Below are 20313 nucleotides of genomic sequence, written 5' to 3' on the forward strand. Positions count from 1 at the left end.
ACAGTTTCTAATGAAGAGTCAAACAAGAGGATACAGTCAATAAAATCACACACAGTCAGCTGTGACTCTGCTCCACCTGTGCACCAAGATAGCCCATCTTGACAGAAAAAACATTCATTATATATTTATTTGTATAAAATGGAGAAAGCCTCATCTGCAGTTGGGGAATTGACTGGTGTTTTGGTTTTCAATCACAGAAGATTTCACTTAGATATCTTACCTGCAAACAGTATTCACACTGGTAAGGCTTCTCTCCACTGTGAGTTCTTTTGTGCCTTTCCATGTGATACTTCTGAATAAACCTCATACCACATTCATCGCAACGAAATGGCTTTTCACCTGATAAAAAACACGTAGCAATATTAATCTAAAAGAATAAATCAATATTTTTCCATCAAATTACCAGGTCAAATACTACATTCTCTCTTAGAAGCAGTAAGAGCATTTAGTCTATGGCTATTGAAAAACCACATAGGGCTTGCTTACATCACTATTTTTTCAATACTCAGTTGTGATGCCTAAAATTACTTTAGGTTTTTATGCTAAAAAAACCCCACCTTTAAAACTAAATCCTTACTCATCTTTCTAATGCAGGTACAGGTATGTCTTACATGAACAAATTAAGAAATGCAAAGATGGTCTTCCTGAATAGTTGCTACAGTATGCATCTTTTAGGGCAGACAACTGTATAAAAATACCTCAAACCTCTCACCAACTCATTAACTCAAACCCATCCATCCCTTCTAGGAGAGAATTAATGCATTTCCAAACTCAAATAAAACATTTTGGAGGGGTGCTTTTTATTTTTTCATATTTTTCCCTTATCCATATGTGGAGTTGAGAGAACTGCTTTGAAAAAGTCCTACTATTTTGGCTGAAAACCAAATTTATTTATTTTCTTAGGAACTAATTTAAAAATATTTTTTAAATTAAGTAAAAATCCAAGAAGCCTCTGTAGCAGAACCAGCATTTGCATACTTTCAGGTTTCTCATTTTGGCTGTTTTGTTTGCTTGTTTCGGTTTCTGGGTTTTTTCTTTGAGGAAATACTCATTCAGACAATATGCACTGCCCTGAATTCATCCTCAATTCTCCCCCTTATTATTCCTCACAAAGAAACCCTGTGACAATCCTTTCTGAGCAGGGAGTAACTCTATTTTTATTTCTTTTAACTTTTGCCTTACATCTTCCCTCTGATATTTTTTCTAGCTTTCTCTGACAAAACCTAAAAATTTCAAATGCATTGAAAAGTTACTTTTGCTTTTATAGAAGGTTCACTATTATTTACTAGAACTCACCCTGAACAACAGTGATCTCTCCTCTTGGTATTTACTGTGAAATCTTTTGGACTGACATAGAGGCCAGGGATTGTCTTGGCAGCATGTGTCAAGACCCTCTTTATTCTGGATACTGCACTGCACTGATTTTTGGTATATGAACCATTTATGTCTTGTTTCCAGAAATATGCAGACTATCGCTATTTTCTGAGGTTGTTTTATTCTTACTAATTATGTTATGACCTGTTGAGTTACCAACAATTAATTGTTAAAATGTAAAAGTTTAAATTAATAGATTTTATTATTTAAAGACAGTTTGTATTTTCCATTTAGAATAGAGGAATTTATCCACATCCTTCTACAAATGGGAATACAGTACCTTAAAATAAGGTTCCAGTATTTATAGAAACTAGAATGGAAAATATCTGTATCGCCCACACATGTGCTCCTAGTCAGATCATTAATGCCCAGCTTCAACTTCCTTAATTCCAAGCAATTTCTAAATCTCTCTCTTCGTGAGTCTATGTCCTATTTCCAATTATTAATTCTTACCTCTCCATGTGGCTTCTCAGCCAATCCCTTTCTTGGATGAAATTATTCCAATTTATTCTCTCCTAAATCAAATTATCTCTTCTCCTCAGATCTCTCAGCTTCCATCAGTTCTTTTTCTACAGGCTCACAACCCCAGCATTCCATATCTCTTCTTTCACTTGACTTAGAGAACTTTACCATTTCCTGCTTATTAATAAGCACCATAAATTTTTGCTTTTTTTTTTTTCAACCTCTCTTGTTAACTTATAACACCTATCATATCATTCCCTCTCATCCTGCCTATAAGCAAATCGTCCTCTCTGGCCTATTTCTTAACTTTCAAACTCCAGGATCATTCTTCATGTTCTCTGTGTTTGTCAGGCATCCCCACAACTATGGTGCTTTACTCCCAAGAAGCCTGTTCAGACTTTCTGAATCAAATTCCAGTCCTTGCCTTCCACTTTCAGAATGCTGAGATAAGACATTTAGACCTCATTGTTCTTGTTTGATCCATGGGAACTCTTCCATTCCTAAAGACTACTACCTAGTCCTTGCTATTTACTTTTTTCTTTCCCTTTGCTCCACTATTCTACTTTGTGGGTTTTTTTTAAATTGCCCCTTCAAACAAGTCTCCTTACAGTGTTTCAAAGCTTGCTTTCATGCTACCTTAGATTTATTTTAGAGAATGGAGTGGCTGTTTGGGTTGAAAACTATCCTGAGCCTTAAAGCAAGATAGCTGTGTCCTGTTCTGGCCTTGAACAGCCCTCTCAGGAGCCATCCTGCAATCCCAGGAAAGGCAGAACACTTCATTAATACACTTACCTGCAGCCTTACACTCATTTCTGTAAGTGAATGCACACAGAGTCCCTTAACATCTTCCTACTCAAGCTGGCTATTTGCTGGCAGAAGATTCCCCAGCTACCTATTCCCATTTCAAGGCTTAAACAGGGGCAAACAGGGTCTGTGGATTACAATCCCCAGCTATTTTGGAGACTTTCAGGGCACATATAAATGCACTGCTGGCCATGCCTTAACAGGGAGAAGAATTTGGGGACACTGCCCTGGAGTTAACTCTGTTAACAGTACAGAAAATAACATTTTTCAGTAGAATTCCAGAACACTCTGGAAGTAAGATTAAGAAAACCTTTGTGAAACTGACACCATACGTCATTTTGGCTTTAATCTTCATATGGAAGATAATGTTAGAAAAAGATTAAAAATTAATATGAAGATAGGCTTCCAATAATAATTTCATCCTAGCAGAAGCCCAAAACTTCAGATTCCTTCCGCAATTTTGTTGTACTTTTCAAACAGGATCTATGGCAAATGGAGGAGATCATTAATAACAGCCTTTTGATAATGCAGGGAGAGACCAGGACACGTTTTTCTGAAATGTCTTGGCGAGTGAGAAAGAATCAGATGTTTAAAAAAACCTCAAAATATAAAAATGTAATACAACAATTACTGTATTATTTATGAAAACAGCCCATGTGTTGTGTTCATGTTTGCAATCTATTAAAACCAAGCAACAGAACTACTCATCCAGTGTAGTACAAATATTATGTGTATGAAGGCTGTAACAATTATAAACCCAGGCATTTTAAAGTCTAAACAGACAAAAAAAAATTATAAAATATCAAAGAAGACAATAAAAAAATCAGCATGACTGAATAAGAAGGCACTTGAATTGCTAGCCCAAATGGTGCTTTTTTCTTTTTAATGTAATCTTAGTTTTTGTGATTAAAATGGAAAGTAAGGTGACTTACACAATTAGGACACATGAATGCATGAGTGGGTAACGTATATAGAAACATTTCTAAGCAAAAAGTAAGCAGACATATTTGGAAAAAAAAAAAAAAAAGAACATTCAGCATCTTCTCCAACCTCGTAAACTGAAAATATTTGCATACCAGTGACTCTCCCCTTTCTTACAACTAAAATAGCAATTTTCTGTGTCATTAGGGACAAGTTTAGCAGCAGGGTTCCAACACTGCTGCCCTCATCCACACACAATTATAAGCAAATTTTGTATTAATGCAATGTCTGCTTTTAGATGCAACTGTTTAATTATTTACACAGAATAAGGCTGTTCATTGATTGCTTCCTAACTCCCTCACAACATTTCCTTTGAAGGAGTGGTTCAGAGAACTGAAGTCAAATCAGACTGCAAATAGGTGGGGCACCTGTAAACTGGGGGCTTGTAACAGGCATAAAATGGGGCTTCTACCTGTTACTACTCTCTTTGTTTAAAATAAACTGGAAAATTTGATAAAAATCTTTAAAATACTAGGAGATTTCCTGTTCACATCATTATTTTGAACACTGTACAAAAGCTGGTCATTCATGGAAATAAAAATGCAAAATAAAAAAGTATTGAATAAAGAAACATTTTTAAAAGGGTATAAATAATACAAACAGATCTTTACTTTCATCAAAGTAAAACACAGACCCATTGCTCACCTTCTCGTTAGAGAAGAATGTTGAAAATTCAGCTTTTCTGCATGGGTTTAGTTATGCAGCCCTGAACAGCAGTGACTACACAAGCAGCTAAGGGCCAGTAATGAACAGTCATATAGAGGTGAAAGCACAGACAGGTATGCAGTGCCAATTAGCTACACTACAACTGGGTGAAGCCAAAATTAAACACTAGTTAAATTCTTGTTAACTAAACACCCTTTAGAAAAAATTTTGCCACTCCTGGAAGCTGGGTTTTACACGTTTTCTCCTAATTATTACTGGCTGTCACCTAGGAAAACATCTATGATTCAACAATTTAAATACAAGCATCATCCTCTATTTTCTGAGAAACAACCAATCTATACCTCAGGATGCTAAGGAAAGGAGGAAACACAGTTATCTAAAAAAAGTCAGATAACAATACAGTTAATTAGTTAAATGGTACCTTCTTCTCTGCTAAACAAAGACTAGCATATGTAAGAGCTGGCATAAAAACCTACAATCCCACCACATCCACCCCCTCCCTCCAAAGCTTACAATCGACACAGATTTCTCATTAGAGCTAGAAGCTAAATTTTAAAAGATAATTAAATCAATTTATGAAATATTTGCAGTTAAGTGTTAATTAACTATATTGCCCAGCCTCTCATTTTCAAAGCCATATACAGGGAACAATCCTCATTTGAAAAAAAAAAGAAAATTTCCAAAAAAATGTGAAGACTGTACTTAAATTTTTTGCCCTTTTTTCTGGGGGGGAGGGGTTGGGGGGGAGATAGATGGAAGAGACTGAATGAGCATTCTTTTCAAGAATAAGTATCTACAGAAAGTGAAGGCAGCATGGTTCACCAATTCAGAGCCAGAGGAAAGACTAGGAGCAGAACAAAGACATTGGACAGAAGAATGGAAGACTCTTCTGTGGCTGACTGGCTGAAGGCAACCTACTTAGTCTGGACTCATGGCAACCTAGGATACAAAAATCCCATGAACAACAGGGCATTTGTGCATGTAACTCCCTGTACACTGCTCTGAAAATTCATTTTGCAGAGTTTTTCTCCCTCTCAACCCTTCCACATGCACACACTGCACTGCGTGTTAGGAGCTTTCATATCCATTTAAATGCTACAGCCAAGAAACACTGTGCACATTCACCAGCTCTGCTTTTCTGAAAAGAGGCTGAGAAATTGGCATCTAGTCCAAAAGGGACCATATTACAAAATATTTAAAGAGGGATTGAAAGGCCATGCACCAAAATGCCAAAAACCCAATGAAACCAAACCTGTTAAAGAATGTGGTTCTGTGTGGTGCAACATGATAAAAAAAATAAAGATATATAAACTATTCTCTTTGGCTTAAAGCTTCAGGCCTTATTTGACTTATATTGAATATTTTTAAACTAAGACTCTTCTTTTTAGAACAGTTCTAAATTAAACCCAAAAGAAGAAAAAAAGTGAAAAGAAAAGCTGATACTAATACCTTTGGGGTTAGGCATTTTGGCCATTTTAGTCCTGGCACTTTTCCATCAAATTCAAATATAAACAAACAGACAAACAAACAAATAAATCTATGGAAATGTAATTTGAAAGTCCCCCTTGTCTGAATTAACTTGATACAACAAAAGACAGAACTGCTTAACGAACTTTGACTTTTATGAATGCACAAACTTCAGGATTTGCTGCTCTGGGGTTATTTATAGAAAACTACTTTCAGATCTGCTTACTGGACCTCATACTCATTTTACAGCCAAGGGGAAGTGGAACAAGTAGAAAGCACAAAACTAATTTCTTTTTAAAAACTTTATAACTTTATAACATGTGTTAAATTAAAACAAACTACAGGTTTTAGGCTGCATATTTATTACCAGAAACCTTGCCTGAGTGGGGAAACAGTTTTTAAGCACGCCAGTAAAGATACTCAAGGCACTATACTCACCAGTATGAATCTTCTCATGCCTCTGTAGCAGGTACTTCTGTATGAAACGCATGTCGCACTGACTGCACTGAAATGGTTTTTCACCTTGAACAATATAATTCCACATCCATAAGTTAATAACTACGCACTGTTGTTTCTGATAACTATTTTTGAGGAATATTAAAATGTCTATTAAAAACACCAGCATCTGAGCGAATTCCAAAAATACCCTGATACCAAAAAACATTTGCCTTACTACGTATACGAACTGCAGAGTTCTCTCCATGATCCTAAGAGTCAATTAAGACTAGCAAGGAAGAGTGATCAGGAATGGCTGTCATTTCCTCATGAGCAAGATCATCAGGATGCTGGCATAGACTGCATTCAGGATACTGGCAAGCTATTATAACAGCAAGTACCTTTTTCACTTCTCCAAACAGAGAGATACCTCATCAGGCAAATAAGCAGCTGCAGCACATTTTACAAAGGGGTCAATTTTTGGCACTTAGGCTACAAGTCAACCCATTACTTTCTGATAAAGAAGGAAAAGAAACCTTGTAAACAGTTAGCTCTTCAGTTTATTAAATCTATGTTGATTTTTTTTTCCTGATATTCTTTTGACACTTTGGTGCATGGAATCTCTAAGCTTAGATGCCAAGTTAGCTACACTCTTAAAACTGAAATTCGCATAGAGCTGAAAACATTTTTAACATAAGTAAACAACTCTTTATATAGTAGAAAAGACAAATTTGAAGTCAAGCAGTACCTGTATGAATGAAGACATGTCTCTGTAAATGGTAGTTGGTTCTAAAGGCAGCATTGCAATGCTCACAAACATGAGATTTGTGGGTTTTCAGACCAAGTGATCCATCCTCATTTATTGTAAGGATCTATTTTAAAAAGAGTAAAATTTGTTCTCACACTACCCTCTAAAGATGTCTTATTAACTACAAAAAAAAAAAACATTAATTTTTTCGATGCAGAAAATGTAAATATTTCAGGTAAAACAATGCTAATTTCTATAAAACTATGCGTTAAGCTTCTAATACACATTTCCAATGGCAGTCCCATCCAACCTGTGTCTCGTTGTGCATTAAGAGATATTTCAGCAGGACGGAGACAAAAGCAGCTCACGGAAAATCAGCTTAGAGCTTCCCTAGGCACAGCTGAGTCACTTTATATGCTACTGTTTATTTTGTCCGTCTGTTGGAAAGGATGCAAAGTAATCAAACCACTCCTGGGCACTAAACCATGGACAATTGTATTTTAAAGCAAAAGTGAAAAGTTATCTTCTTTTTTTCAAATCACAACTCTAAATGTTTGCTAAAAGTCATTAAAGCTTAACCAGAATAGTTATATACATCTATATAATACCAGTGGTCTCAAAGGTAAAATTATATTTTAAAAACCAAATCCCAAAGCCAAACAACCAAGAGAATTGTATCATTCTTCTCCCCTTTCAGGTTTTTCACTCAATAAAGTATTGCTCACTTAATATACAAATTAAAGCATCTCCTTGATGACTTCAATTTGCCACACCCAATTGCTTTGCTGTCAAACAAAGCCACTATTTTCATATAAAGTTAAAAAAACTTAAATTAAAAAAATACAACGCATCTACCTTATTCAATAAAGCTAATCACAGGTTTTCTCTAATTTGTCAAAAAGAATAAAAATAGAAAACAAAACGAAAACCCAAAATCTCTACTATCTCTGGCAAGAGAATAAGAAAACCAGTAAACAAATTACATTTATAAAAGTCTTGCTTAACTGCAAACACAACTATAAAGAAGAGCTTAAGGAACCTTAAATAATACAGTTTAGTCCCTTGTTATTAACAGAAAATAAAAGTATGCTGGGAAAACACATCTACAGTTTGATTAGCTACAGCATTTTAGGTTTTATGATAATGACAGTGATGAGAAAGAGAGAGTCAATAACCGAGGCAGTATTTCTGAAATAGTAGCAAATACTGTAGGATCTACTTAATTTTTAATTCCCCTGCGTCAAAACAAGAGTGAAAGTCTCAGACTAACAAATTCTAGTGCATTCACTCTGAAGGACAAGTACATTCATACGTTTGTAAGATTGGTGTGTTACAGCTCCAGTCACAGATAGAGATAACTGTAAAGGCTCTGTTCTGTAACATTATCCAGCTGATGAAGCCACTGCGTCTTTAAAACAAATTTAAATACATGTTATGAAATGCTTCTCGTATATTATATTGAAATTTTAAAAGAATTGTGCAGAAAATACACTCTCATTTCATTGTTATCCTAAATCTGGGCTCTTCTTAATCTACTCCTTGTATCAGCTCTTAAATGATGAGAGTTAACTTGGTCAGAGCAGCTCCCCTAACCAAAGCAACAAAGAAGCTTGTGCGTGTGTGTGTGTGCGCGTGCGTGTGTGTCCGTGTGTGTGTGTGCGTGGAAGAGGGAACAGCAGACAGGAGTCAGGAGACCTAATGACTTCTTCATTAGCTGCATTGATAAAAAACAGAATTTGTAACCTTTCAGGATGTTAACTGACTTCCATTTGTCAGAGTTCCAGCTGCTGTTTGGATGGAAAATCAACCTCACTACTCTGGAAATACTGAAACTGCAGTAGGTTCTAACCTAGGTCAGTGCTTCAGCTTTTTTCTACTCTGACAGGTCTGAAAAAGGGGAAGAGAGACTGAAAAAGAACCTGTTTAACATCTCTGCTGATCATTTTTCAATCTTTTGTCATCTCAAAAGACTAACCCTGGCAGACTGGGAGATAAAAAGGAAGCATGCAAGTACACGTCTGTAGAAAGAGGGGCACACGCCTCTTCTACCTTGCCATGTTTCCATGGAAGTGATCTCTGGATGTGCTCAACCTAGATCTCCTTCTTCTCTCAAAGGGAGAAGTGAGAAAAAAATGCACAGCATTTGGAACTTGCTTCCACACCCAATCTGAAGCAATTTCTCAGCTTTCCAAGAATACTGCAGGTGCAACCTTATTTGACAGTGCTTTGAGGAGGACTGGAGGGTCCTGCTCCCAGGGCAACAAAAAGGAGGTTTGGGAGATTTTCTTTGTATTATGGTGGGTTTTCCTTTGATCTACAAACTGTCTGGGTTGCTTTCTGAGTAGGCTTATTTTAATGCTGCTGTGTGATAACATATAAGTGATTTACTTCTATCAGAGCAGCCTTCATATGTTCTATTTTAAATCTGATGGTTAATATTGATTTGGGGAATTACTAGAAGATATAACACTGCGACCTCATGAGGTGAAATGATTCTGGTTTTATCTGAAGTGCTTCTCAACAGAAGAAAATTGTTTTCAGACATACAGGGATACATACTCCTCATGAATGGATCTACGAAACAAATTTTTAAGTAACAAACCAGCAGCTAGGGTAAGAATCTTTTGATATAAATAAATACATATACGAAGATGATTATGATCACAGGAATTTTCCCTACCAGTAAATTATTTTGTATATATTAGTAAACTTTTTAGAATTTTCAAAACTACCATTTTAGTTTTCTTTTTAAAAACTTTTCACTACTATGCATGAAGCATATAAAATTGTCAGGCTCACAGAAAAGCACAACTATTATTAGATAGATACAGAGATGATTTATAAATGGTCTACAAAGCTACTGACTCATAATTTAAAAAAAAAAATATTTGGAGAGAGAACTGCCTGGAGAGACAGATGTTAAAATATGTCAAGAGTTCATGTTGCTAAAAGGAGTTCAAAGAAAAACACTGTTATATCAGTTTTGTTTTGGGTCTCTGGTGAACTTCAGAACTGCATCTTTACTGAGCAAACAAACAATTTCCAGCCTAACTAGTTCAAATGCTAATGAAATTAGTCAAAGTCAACCAAATCTTCAGGTCCTTTTAATCTTGGTTTTGCCAAATCAATGTCTTACTTTTGCTGGTGAACGCTGTTTTCTTTTCTTCTTTTTCTGCAAATCTACTGGCTCTCGTATTTGTTTTTTGTCTCGTTTCTGTTGTTCAGATGCATCAGTAAAGGTAATTTCTTGCTTTACACTGATCTGTTAAGATACCAAGTGCCAGTTTCAGGTAAGGTTCTCACTACAGAAAAGCAATTTTTCAATTTTAGAAGATGACAAACTGCTGAAACAGAAAACCTTTTCCTAAGGGAATTATCTTCTGGCTTCACTCTTTCAAAAATTTAAGTGAAAGAATTAATATGTATCTTAAATAAAAAGGGCACAGTTAATTTCCTCAGTAACATTTTGATGTATCCTTTCACTCATCTCCCAAGGTCTTTTTTCTTGACCTGTGGTGATTTTGAGATCAGTTCATATGTTAAAATCACTTCCATCTGTAAAACCATTCAGTTTTTCATACCTATTTTACTTTAGTCCGTGCTGTTGTCAATGCAAGATTTAACGGAACAGTTTATTATATATTTAAGACAAAAGTATTTTTAAGAAAAAAAAAAAAAAAAGACCAGTTCTAATGAAGTTTGGGAAAAAAAAATCTCCACCTAATGTGAACTTCAATGAAGACCATGATACTCTTACGTTTTTCTAACACCTGAGCCACCTGATCTACTGCTAACAGAGTAGTGTTTTAACAGTGCTGTGTTTCTGAAGATAACTCTTCGTGTGTAAGGCTAGCTACTTTTATAGTCCTGGTGATTGTCCTTTATGTTTGAAGGGTAACAGTGATGATGTGCTGCATTACAGACAGATGCTCTGCTTTCTAAAGGAAGTCATCTCTATGCTCTCTGGGAAAGCCAAGGTATGCCTTCTATGAGATATCGTGGAGGGGCATATTTATGGTCATGTATGAAGTGTCACAGTCCAACCTGCAGTGTGAATGCAACTGCTAAGCGTCCACATACCTTAAAAACATACAAGATGCTTCCTATAGCAAAAGCAACTAAACAGTACTATCAACAGCATAAACAGTATGCACCTTCTAATAACACTATTTATTCTGGATTGTAGTTACCCTTGAACATTAAATATACTTAAAGGAGCACATTTTAACGCTTTAGTTCTATGGTAACAGCCTGCTTATAAAATATTTATAAAACAGATACTTAAAGATTATACTTAATTGGCAAAATTTATCCACAGCCAGAGGCAAATGACATAAATATTTTGATAATCAAAATCCAAACAAGCAATTAATAGATTCTTGCCAGAGTAGGATTAGACTACCAGATCAAGCTTCCTAGTAATCTCTCCAATATTTCACAAAGAAATTGCTTACAGGGACATTAACAGCATACTGCAGCCCTTGAGGAAGTCTATCTTGCGCATCCATTTCATCATCATTTTTTACCGTCTCCTCATGGACCATGAGTTCATCATGTGAAATCATCTCTTGCTGTCGAAGTTCACTTTCCTGTAACACTTCATCTGTTGCAAGAATTTCTTGGTGCGGCATAGTCCGATCTTGAAGCACTGCCTCTTGCCGTTCTCTCGATACTCCAGACTGGTCAGATACTGCACCCATCCCTACCATAGCCCTGGATGACTGCATCTGGTCTATGCCACCACATTTAAGAAATAATCCTCCCAGCTTGTCTTCAATGTTCATTCTTAAGTGCAATTACCTACAAAGAAAGTTTTAATAGTAAACATCTACAATTGGTGCGCTTGCTTAAAATTTTTTACTTAAAAACATTTTATAAGAACTCAAGTCAGTACTCAACAAACATACATGCAGTCCTAAAATTGATACTGAGTAAGAACCGAAAGTTGGATATCTTGGAGGAATGTCAAAAGATTCCCCTTTCCCACATCAGTGTGCACACAATTGAACACTCTGAAATAAAAGGTTTCAAATCAGTGCTTCTGACTACTGGCAAAACAATGGTAATTAAATGATGGCTAATTCCTCCTTCTCATTCCTTAGAAAACTTTTAATTTTTTTCCTGTATGTCCTCTTTGCTCTGTTCTCTTTTTCCATTTTGACTATCTTTTACAAACACCTCTTTCATATTGGCCCTGTTCTTCCTATTTCCTTGTCCTTTCAGTGCCCTTCCACTGCTGCTACCCCAGGGCATTGTAGCTCCTGGAACATCTTAATACCCACAAGTGAGACAAAACTGGGCTGCATCCAAAGCAGCAGTTGAGGGAGGTGATTCTGTGCCTGCACTCCACTCTCCTGAGGCCCCACCTGCAGTGTTACATCCAGCTCTGGGGCCACAACTTAAGAAGGATGTGGATATGCTGGAGCAAGTCCAGGGGAGGCAAGGAAAATTATCAAAGGGCTAGAACATCTCTGCTCTGCCAACAGGATGAGAGAGAGAAAGAAGGCTCCGGGGAGACCTTATTGCAGCCTTTCATTACTTAAAAGGGAGATTTTAAGGTGGAGAAAACCTTTAGCAGAGCCTGTTGCAACAGGACAACAAGTAATTGTTTTGAACTGAGAGAGGGTCAATTTAGACTAGATACAAGGAAGAACATTGTTACAATGAAAGGTGGTGGATACCCCATCCAGGAAAACATTCTAGGCCAGGTTGGGTGGGGCTGAGCAATCTGATCTAAGTGAAGATGCTCATTGCAGGAGCTTGGACTGGATGGCCTTTAAAGGTCCCTTCCAACCCAAACTATTCTGTGGTTCTATGAAAATGTAACTTTATAGCTAAAGCTATACATCAAATAAAGACTACAGAGAGGTCAGAACTGTTCATAAAAGACATTCATTTTCACATCCACTAAGCAGGAGCATTAGTGAGGAAATATAAATTTCTATCATGAAAAGCAATACAATTCACAATATTCCAACAAGTATCATAACATTATTAATTGTTTTTTAGCACAGAGCAGGAGACTTTTATGAAGCTGGAAGTGGCAGCACCTTCTCATTCTACTAATTATTATATATGCAAGATAGTTCTAGGACTCTTCTTGGCACACCAGATGTCCAGTCGGAGCAGTTTCCTTCACCCTATTCCTCAGGCCTATAACCCCTACTAGCCATTCCTCAGTGCTCCTGGAGACAGACATACACCAACAGACAGACAGACAGACAGACATCCTTCCTCCATCCCTCTGTGTCCCCACAGCCAGAGAGCAGAGGCAGTACACACACAGTCACAGCAGACACAGGGAGGAGAGGCACAGTGGAGTTGGACAACACACAGCAGGCCCAGGCAAAGCCCCACATGGGACCTTGGGCAGCACCACAACAGCAGCAGCACCTTTGATTTTGATGTGTTCAGAGTCAGGATACAGGTGTGATGTGGGTTCATTGCTACACACCAGCTTCAAATTCCATCCCCCTGAGAGCACAGCATGCAGAAAGAATCCATCCCCATTCAAGTCTAAACTCAGAAGCTATGCTGCTTTCCCTGCAGCTCACAATGACAACTCATAACCAAAGAAATCAGGTCTCTCTACAGGTTGCATCTACAGAAATCAGGCCTCTGCCTAAAGCCAGCAGGGTCATCACTCTGCAGAAATTGCACCATGACAGCCCCTGCCAGCCTAACAGCCTGCCAACATGCAAAAATCTCCATCAAACAAATGTACATCAAATGTCTAAATTTCTATATTTAGTTGCATCCATTTGATCACTTTCTAAATAATTTTCTTTTCCGGGAATATATTTCAAAAATTCTCAATGTATCTAAACATTTGTGAAGCCTTCTTTATATCAAACCACACCAAGTTTACCAAATAAATAGTGGTTTCTTTGTAGGTGAGATCCTAGATTACTTGGTAGCAATAGAAGCCACCAGCTGAAAGAGCTGAAAAATTTCATGAGGTTCTCCCATACTCCGACACTGTACTTTGTTTCAAATATTACTATTGGTTCTTAAGATTCTGAAAGTAAAACTAACTCAACTGCTTAAAAAAAAAAAAGAAAAACTCACCACACACCTCAACAAATAAAAAGCCGATTAACACATCCTGATTGCAACTCATGTCTTGTAACTCAAAAGTGAAAGAACATTTGTCCCTATTCTGTACCACGAGAGGCTCTAAACTTGTGAATACATCATAGAAAGGCTGACAGCCAGGATGGTCTGACCTCTCTCAGTTTCAAATACTTAAGAAGCAGACCAAAGGAAGAAGCTTTTCAGGCAAATACTTTTTTTTATTATTTTTAGTAAGCCTTGCTCTGCTGGAAATCAGGAGGACAGAGTCACCAACCTAAATGTCTTTATATATGACAGCATCATCAATCTTTTTAACATTTTTCCTTCCCACATAAAAAGCCCATTTTAGGGACCAAAACCACCCATGACAGGGGAACAACATGGAAAAATTCTCTTTAGCACATTTGTGCTTGCAATTTGTCCTTTTTTGTTCTCCTGCAATTCTAACATAAGGAAGTTTGAAATCATGCCTTTGATTTTCACAGTATCTGTCTTCAAATATGGACAACAATTTCTTAATGCCTTGAGTGAGCTCAGGTAGTGTTATGTGAGAAGGTGACTCTCAAATTAATCCACGTAGAGTGAGAGAATGAGATGTCTTCAAGGGAAAATGCAGGTCAGGTATGTCACACAGCCACTTGCAGACATTATATAACCCATGAAGTATTTTTCAGATGTAACTGGGAAACCACACTGATAGTTTCTCAGCAATAACACAAACAAACAAACAAAACCTGGCACAGCACTAAGGCTGTATTCTTCCCACTAATGCAGATCTCCCAGAGATCTTGCAACAACTTGATAAAAGAAGAAAATGAGGATTAATTTATCATCTTTTTGGTTTGGAATATCCTGTGCCAAGTGAGAAAGATGAGATAGAATTGAAATTCTTAAGATTTGGTAAAGGATGGTACAAAAGACCTACGGTTGAGACTGGTTCTTTTGGTAGAGCATTCTAAATATCTAGCCTGAAAGACTTCAAGGAAAATAAAAGAGATATATCTACTCATTTCAGCCTTTATCTGAAGTCAATCCATACTCAGGAGACATCTCACACAGATTGTCATTCACTGTGCTTTTGTTCCACACTACAGAAATACGACACCATCAGGTCACTGCGGATTCTCCAAAGGAATGACTGGACAGGCAGGAGAATACAAGAACTCAAGATGCTGAAACACATTCAAGGGAGAACAAACAGCATCAAGTGTGAGAACATGATGGCCCTAATCTGTCTGCTCAGGCCACTGGCAAGAACAGCACAGAAGGCTGTTCCACATGGAGGCTGACAATGCCCCATCACTCTGAAATTAGGTAGGAATTGCGGAAATCCTGGATTTAAAGCTACTTCCTGGCAGGAAGTCAGGCAGGCTAAGAAGCTGAGTGTTCAACTGTGCAGAGGATCCTGCTGCTCTCACCAACAGAGGCAGGAAGACTCCTGACACACCAAATCTTGGGACAGCTGGCGAGACACAGCAGCTTCCCAGAGGACAGGCCAGCTGTGGACGGGTATTCAGGGAGCTGCAAAGGACATGGAAACAGTTTCCTTCTCACCCTGACTAGCAGGTTTAGCAGAGTCATGCAACTGAAAGCCCTCAAGTTGACTTCCAGTCATGATCTTGAGTCATAGCAGAAGTGGTGCTAATTAAATAAGGCTTTCAAACATCTGGCTTTTCACAGGAAAATAGTGAGAACTCACAGTTCTAGGCTGCATACGAGAAGTGACGAAACAGGATATAAGACTTGTAGTAGGTGATGTTTTAAAACAAAGAGGTAATGTTTTAAAACAAAGAACCACAAACAAAAACAGGCTATTAATCCAGGCAAGAAGCATCCCAAATGCAATTAATTCAGTAAAACACTTTAATTTGTCAAGTGACACCTTTCGGCTCACATAAAAGGAATCCTATCGTTTAAATTGAAGAGGAGAAGTGTTCTTGGAAAAATGACAGTGTGATAAATGTAAGTTAAAAGCATTCAAACAAGATCACTTTAGCCTGCAAAGATTAATATATTTTTAAGTGCAAGATGCACTTGTGAAATAAAGATCAACTTACTTAGAGATTATCTCTAGGGAAGCTACAAAAATGCAAACCACATACACAAACACAAGCAAATTTCTTGGCATAAGACAGTGTTATCCCCATTGCAGAGATGTTTTTCGTGGAATTTCAGAACTTCTATTAAGCTTCACCAAGTCATCTCAAGATTTTTCTTAAGAGTATATAGTTCCTCTGTAAACTGAGAGAAAAAGAGCTGTCAACAAAACCTTTAGAGAATACATTTTGCTTGGTAGAAATTCTCCAAGGCTTTACTTGGAGGCAAGAGACATCTACAGGCAGAGCTCCCTGGGGAAGAGAGAGAGGAAAGAGAAGGTCTGCCCCAAAAAGGTCTCACAGGACCCCCCCAGCACCTTCTCTTTCCACAGGGTGCTCCACACTGCCTGCAGCACATCCCCATGCAGTGAACGCCACTGCTTCATTCAGAAACCGCTGCTTCACCCAAGCCTCCAGCTGCACTTCACAACTATTCATTTCAGGAACCCTGACATCAGCTTTTCCAAAGACTTCGTGCACTGAGCTGGAGAGCTGAGCAGTAAAGACAATATTCCTAATTAAAGAAACAACTACTTAAATGAAAACATGCTGCATGAAAAGCATGACAACATTTCAATTCAGAATCAAAAATAAAAATACCAGCAAGAGAAAACATTCATTGATTCAAACAGTCTGCTGGGATGGTGGCTGCTATGAAGTAGATCTGAATAGAGACCCTGAAGGAAAGCAGCAAAATTTGTAAGCCACCAGAGTACAACACCCGGTCCAGGTCTTGTTCTCCACTTTGATTGATGGTAAGGGTTATTCTGTCTTCTCCTTTCTTTTCTTAAGCATGCAGTAAGGCATTATTTAATTTAATGAGCAAGTACTCAGAGATACTAATTGGGTTCACTTTAAAAATAAAATCCGTATGTGCAGAAACATGAATTCTGTGGGATTTAAAAGGCTATTTATGACAGAGGAGAAAAGAAAACATATTCAAGGATTAACAGCAGAGACAAAAGATGAAAATCATCTGCAGTTTAGTATCTATTTGTAGAACAGAATTAGTTTAATGCTTCTGCCTTTTTTTAAGTAAGATGGACTTTTTGTATTTGTAAACATTGTCCTGTGAAAGTCTTTGTTGTTTTAGAACTTCTGCTACTCCTTTTAAATGTTAAAAAGCAGGATTAGCTGCTTTCTATATCCATAACCCACTCCACCCTCTCTCCTATACTATCTTTTCCCTACTTTAGCAAGGCAAAAAGGAATGAAGACGGCTGAGGGAAACAGGAAAAGAAAGTTGGTAAAATAAAACTACTCTTCTGGCTAAAACCTCAGCTCTTTCTGAAGCACTGCAGCAAAGACTTGAGACAGAAATATGACTTTCACTATAGCAATAAGCTCTCTTTGACCAAGTTTTCTAAGCTAAAACAACCCAAACACAAGAGCCAGGGTGCACAACAGCAATTCTAACTTGCCTTTAGCAACCTGATACTATTCTGATGAAAACTACCTCCAAGATTCCCCTCACAAAAGCTGACACTGTGCTCTGCCCAAGGTATTAAATGGTTTCAGGGTAATCTTATACTGGGAGTAGCTTGATGACATTATTTTAGCTCCACATTTTGGGAAGTGTGTTTGCATTAAAGTAAGACAAGGCAAAATTCCTAATGAGCAAATATCTGAAGCTACAGAACACATACCTGGAGCACTCGTCTCACATCCTTGCTTCAAGAGCTTTTGGAAGAAGGAGTACATGCAGAGCCCAAACCACAAAATGTATAAAGGTTACTTGTGCAAAATACACACAGAATAAACTTTTCAAAAGGCAGTCTGGGGAAACCCCTCAGCTTCTTAGGGTTCATCTCTATGGTCATGCTACAACTATTTGTGCTAAACCGTAAGCTAAAGTTAATACAGTGTACATAAATCTATAAAACTGCTTAAATGAACACTCTCATTCCAGTACAGAATTTTTTCCTTCCCTGTTTAGTGAAATAGTGGAATTCACTTTGGAAAGGTTTATTCTTAAAATGTCAACCACTTTATAATCAGAGCAGTTTAGTGGCATGATTAGTAAAACCTCTCTAAATAGCCAAACTTCTACAAAATCAACTACAACTGATAGGCCATTCCAGTGGGACATTTAGTGTGTTTTATTATTACCCAACTCTCAGTGATACTGCAAGAAACAATCCAATCCAGGAGGTACCTGCCCAAAAGGGAGTGTCCTGCACCTCTCCCCCTGAGACCTCCTTGTTGCCTGCTCTGGGTTGAGCAGAGCATTCTGCAGCTGCAAAGGGTGTTGGACAAAAACACTCCCACAGAAAAGCCACGAGGTTTTTTTTGGATCAGTGGGAAAGAGCAGGTGGAGGATGCAGGAGCAGAGCAGTGAGGAAGCAGGAGCAGGGAACAGCACTGTTTCCTCCAGGAGTGGTCAGTGGTTGGATCAGATCAGAGTGCATTGTGAAACTGCTCCACAAAAGCAATGTGCACACACAGATGAACCTCAGAGCTGCCACCCAGACATACCCAACGGCTATGCCAAATTCAGACCACAGGAAAAATGGCTATCTACATTCTCAAACCCTAAAATTAATATAAAAGTCACCAATAATTCTGCTATTCCTAATGCTAATGAAGAAAGAGATAGCAACAGGGCTTAACAGCATATTTAAAACTACTAATGTTTAAGCACTTCCATGAATGAAACCACCACCAATGCAAGCCCCTCCAAAAGAAAGAGAAAAATTAGAACTTAACAGGTTTCTAACATCCACTTCAGATCCCTATCAAGCCATGAAAAATGCTGACTATTCTCATCATATCAAAAAACATATTTACTTGCACTATTAAAATATGGATATAGTCCAATATAAAATAAAACATAGGTAGCTTTCACAATATCCAAGGTTCAATTTTTACCATACCGCAGAAGCCTAGACAGTAAAGAATAATACCTGATAGTTTTAAATAAAGAACATTAAATAAAATTCTCTCTTCTCCCTACTCAGAAAAATAATACTCAGCTAAAAGAACGATTTTTAAATTAACACACAAGTATTTTTAAGAATCAATTAGAATGTGTTGACTTGCAAAAAGAAAGCAATCAAACATAAATCATCATGAAAAGGTTAACAGATCATAAAATCAACACATTCTAAAAGGTAACATATGATACACTCTTATGACTTGTTGCACAGTTATTTGTGAGTGCTCCATGTTGCTGAACACATGCCAGTGCAGGGCCTGATCCCAACAAGATTGACACTCATACTGAGCTGTGAATAGTCCTATTACAATCAACAGGATTACTCACAGAAAATCTCCTTATCGTGCATAAAATTATCCATGCGTGAAAATCTTTGCCACCTTTCTTATCCTGAAATCTGTATTCCATCATCACCAGCATAACCATAACTTAATGTCATATGTGCATATGGAAAAGCTTATGATGCTGTACTTAAAAAGCCACAGTTCCACATCAAAATCCACAGGGGTGTCACCAGTGTCACAAACATACTTTAAATAGTCCAAAAATCACAGGCAATGCTTTTTAGCTGAAAAAAAAGCCACTGATTTTGTGGCACTACGTTATCAACTGCTAGAAAACAGTTATTTTTGAGAATTTATCTGGGAATTTCTCCCACTGGGTAGTGAACCTCAGAAGAACAATGCAGGATTTCTGTCTCTGCACCATGAAATTTGGACACTTGAGGGTCTTCTGTTGACATTTATATTGAGGAAAACAAGCACTACACATAACGAAAGCTACCTAGCATCTTCTAAGTAGCATTTCATAACTTCAATCCAACTAGTGAAAATTTTGTGAAATTTCATTTACCTCATATATGTCCCAAGCTGAAACATTATAAAAACATTTCAGATAGTGTGTCAAATGGTTTTCCATTTGATTTTGACAACAGTACAGTTCTATCACAAAGCTGAGCCAATCTAATAGCTAAGGTCATTGAAAGGGGCAATTCCTCCTCCTAACTCTGAGAGTCCACCCTATCACTGGTGCCTACTCTCATGCTCAGATTTTTAAGTGTCATTTTTTTTACAAGCCCTTAAACTCCTTGGGTCTCACAACTTCTTTACCATCTGCAAGTATCTGTGAAGCATCTCTGCTCATCACAAGCACTACACTAGTGCTGCTGTTGCTCTCAAATTGGCCCAAACACCCAAGGTGTGTATATGTGCACATGTTCCTTCTCCTTGGAGGATGAAGAATTGGCTGGATGGCTGCACTCAGAACCAGAG

At 37.6% G+C, this 20313-nt stretch overlaps 1 protein-coding gene across 3 annotated transcripts in view; it reads right to left on the minus strand.

The window, feature by feature from the left end:
• The window catches only part of ZNF148 (zinc finger protein 148), a 41526-nt gene that overhangs the window by 9205 nt on the left and 12008 nt on the right, over positions 1-20313 (minus strand). For 2 of the 3 annotated variants that reach the window (XM_063400897.1, XM_063400898.1), the window contains exons 2-6: positions 11392-11737; positions 10074-10199; positions 6938-7061; positions 6193-6276; positions 221-339 (exon numbers count right to left, since the gene is read on the minus strand). In XM_063400897.1, the coding sequence (XP_063256967.1) occupies positions 221-339; positions 6193-6276; positions 6938-7061; positions 10074-10199; positions 11392-11721 (783 nt within the window). In that variant the 5' untranslated portion in view covers positions 11722-11737. The remainder of the gene's footprint in view (positions 1-220; positions 340-6192; positions 6277-6937; positions 7062-10073; positions 10200-11391; positions 11738-20313) is intronic. The other variant, XM_063400899.1, reaches the window with a different exon arrangement.

This window comes from Prinia subflava, chromosome 6 (genome assembly GCF_021018805.1).
Source record: "Prinia subflava isolate CZ2003 ecotype Zambia chromosome 6, Cam_Psub_1.2, whole genome shotgun sequence".
NCBI classification, from domain to species: domain Eukaryota; kingdom Metazoa; phylum Chordata; class Aves; order Passeriformes; family Cisticolidae; genus Prinia; species Prinia subflava.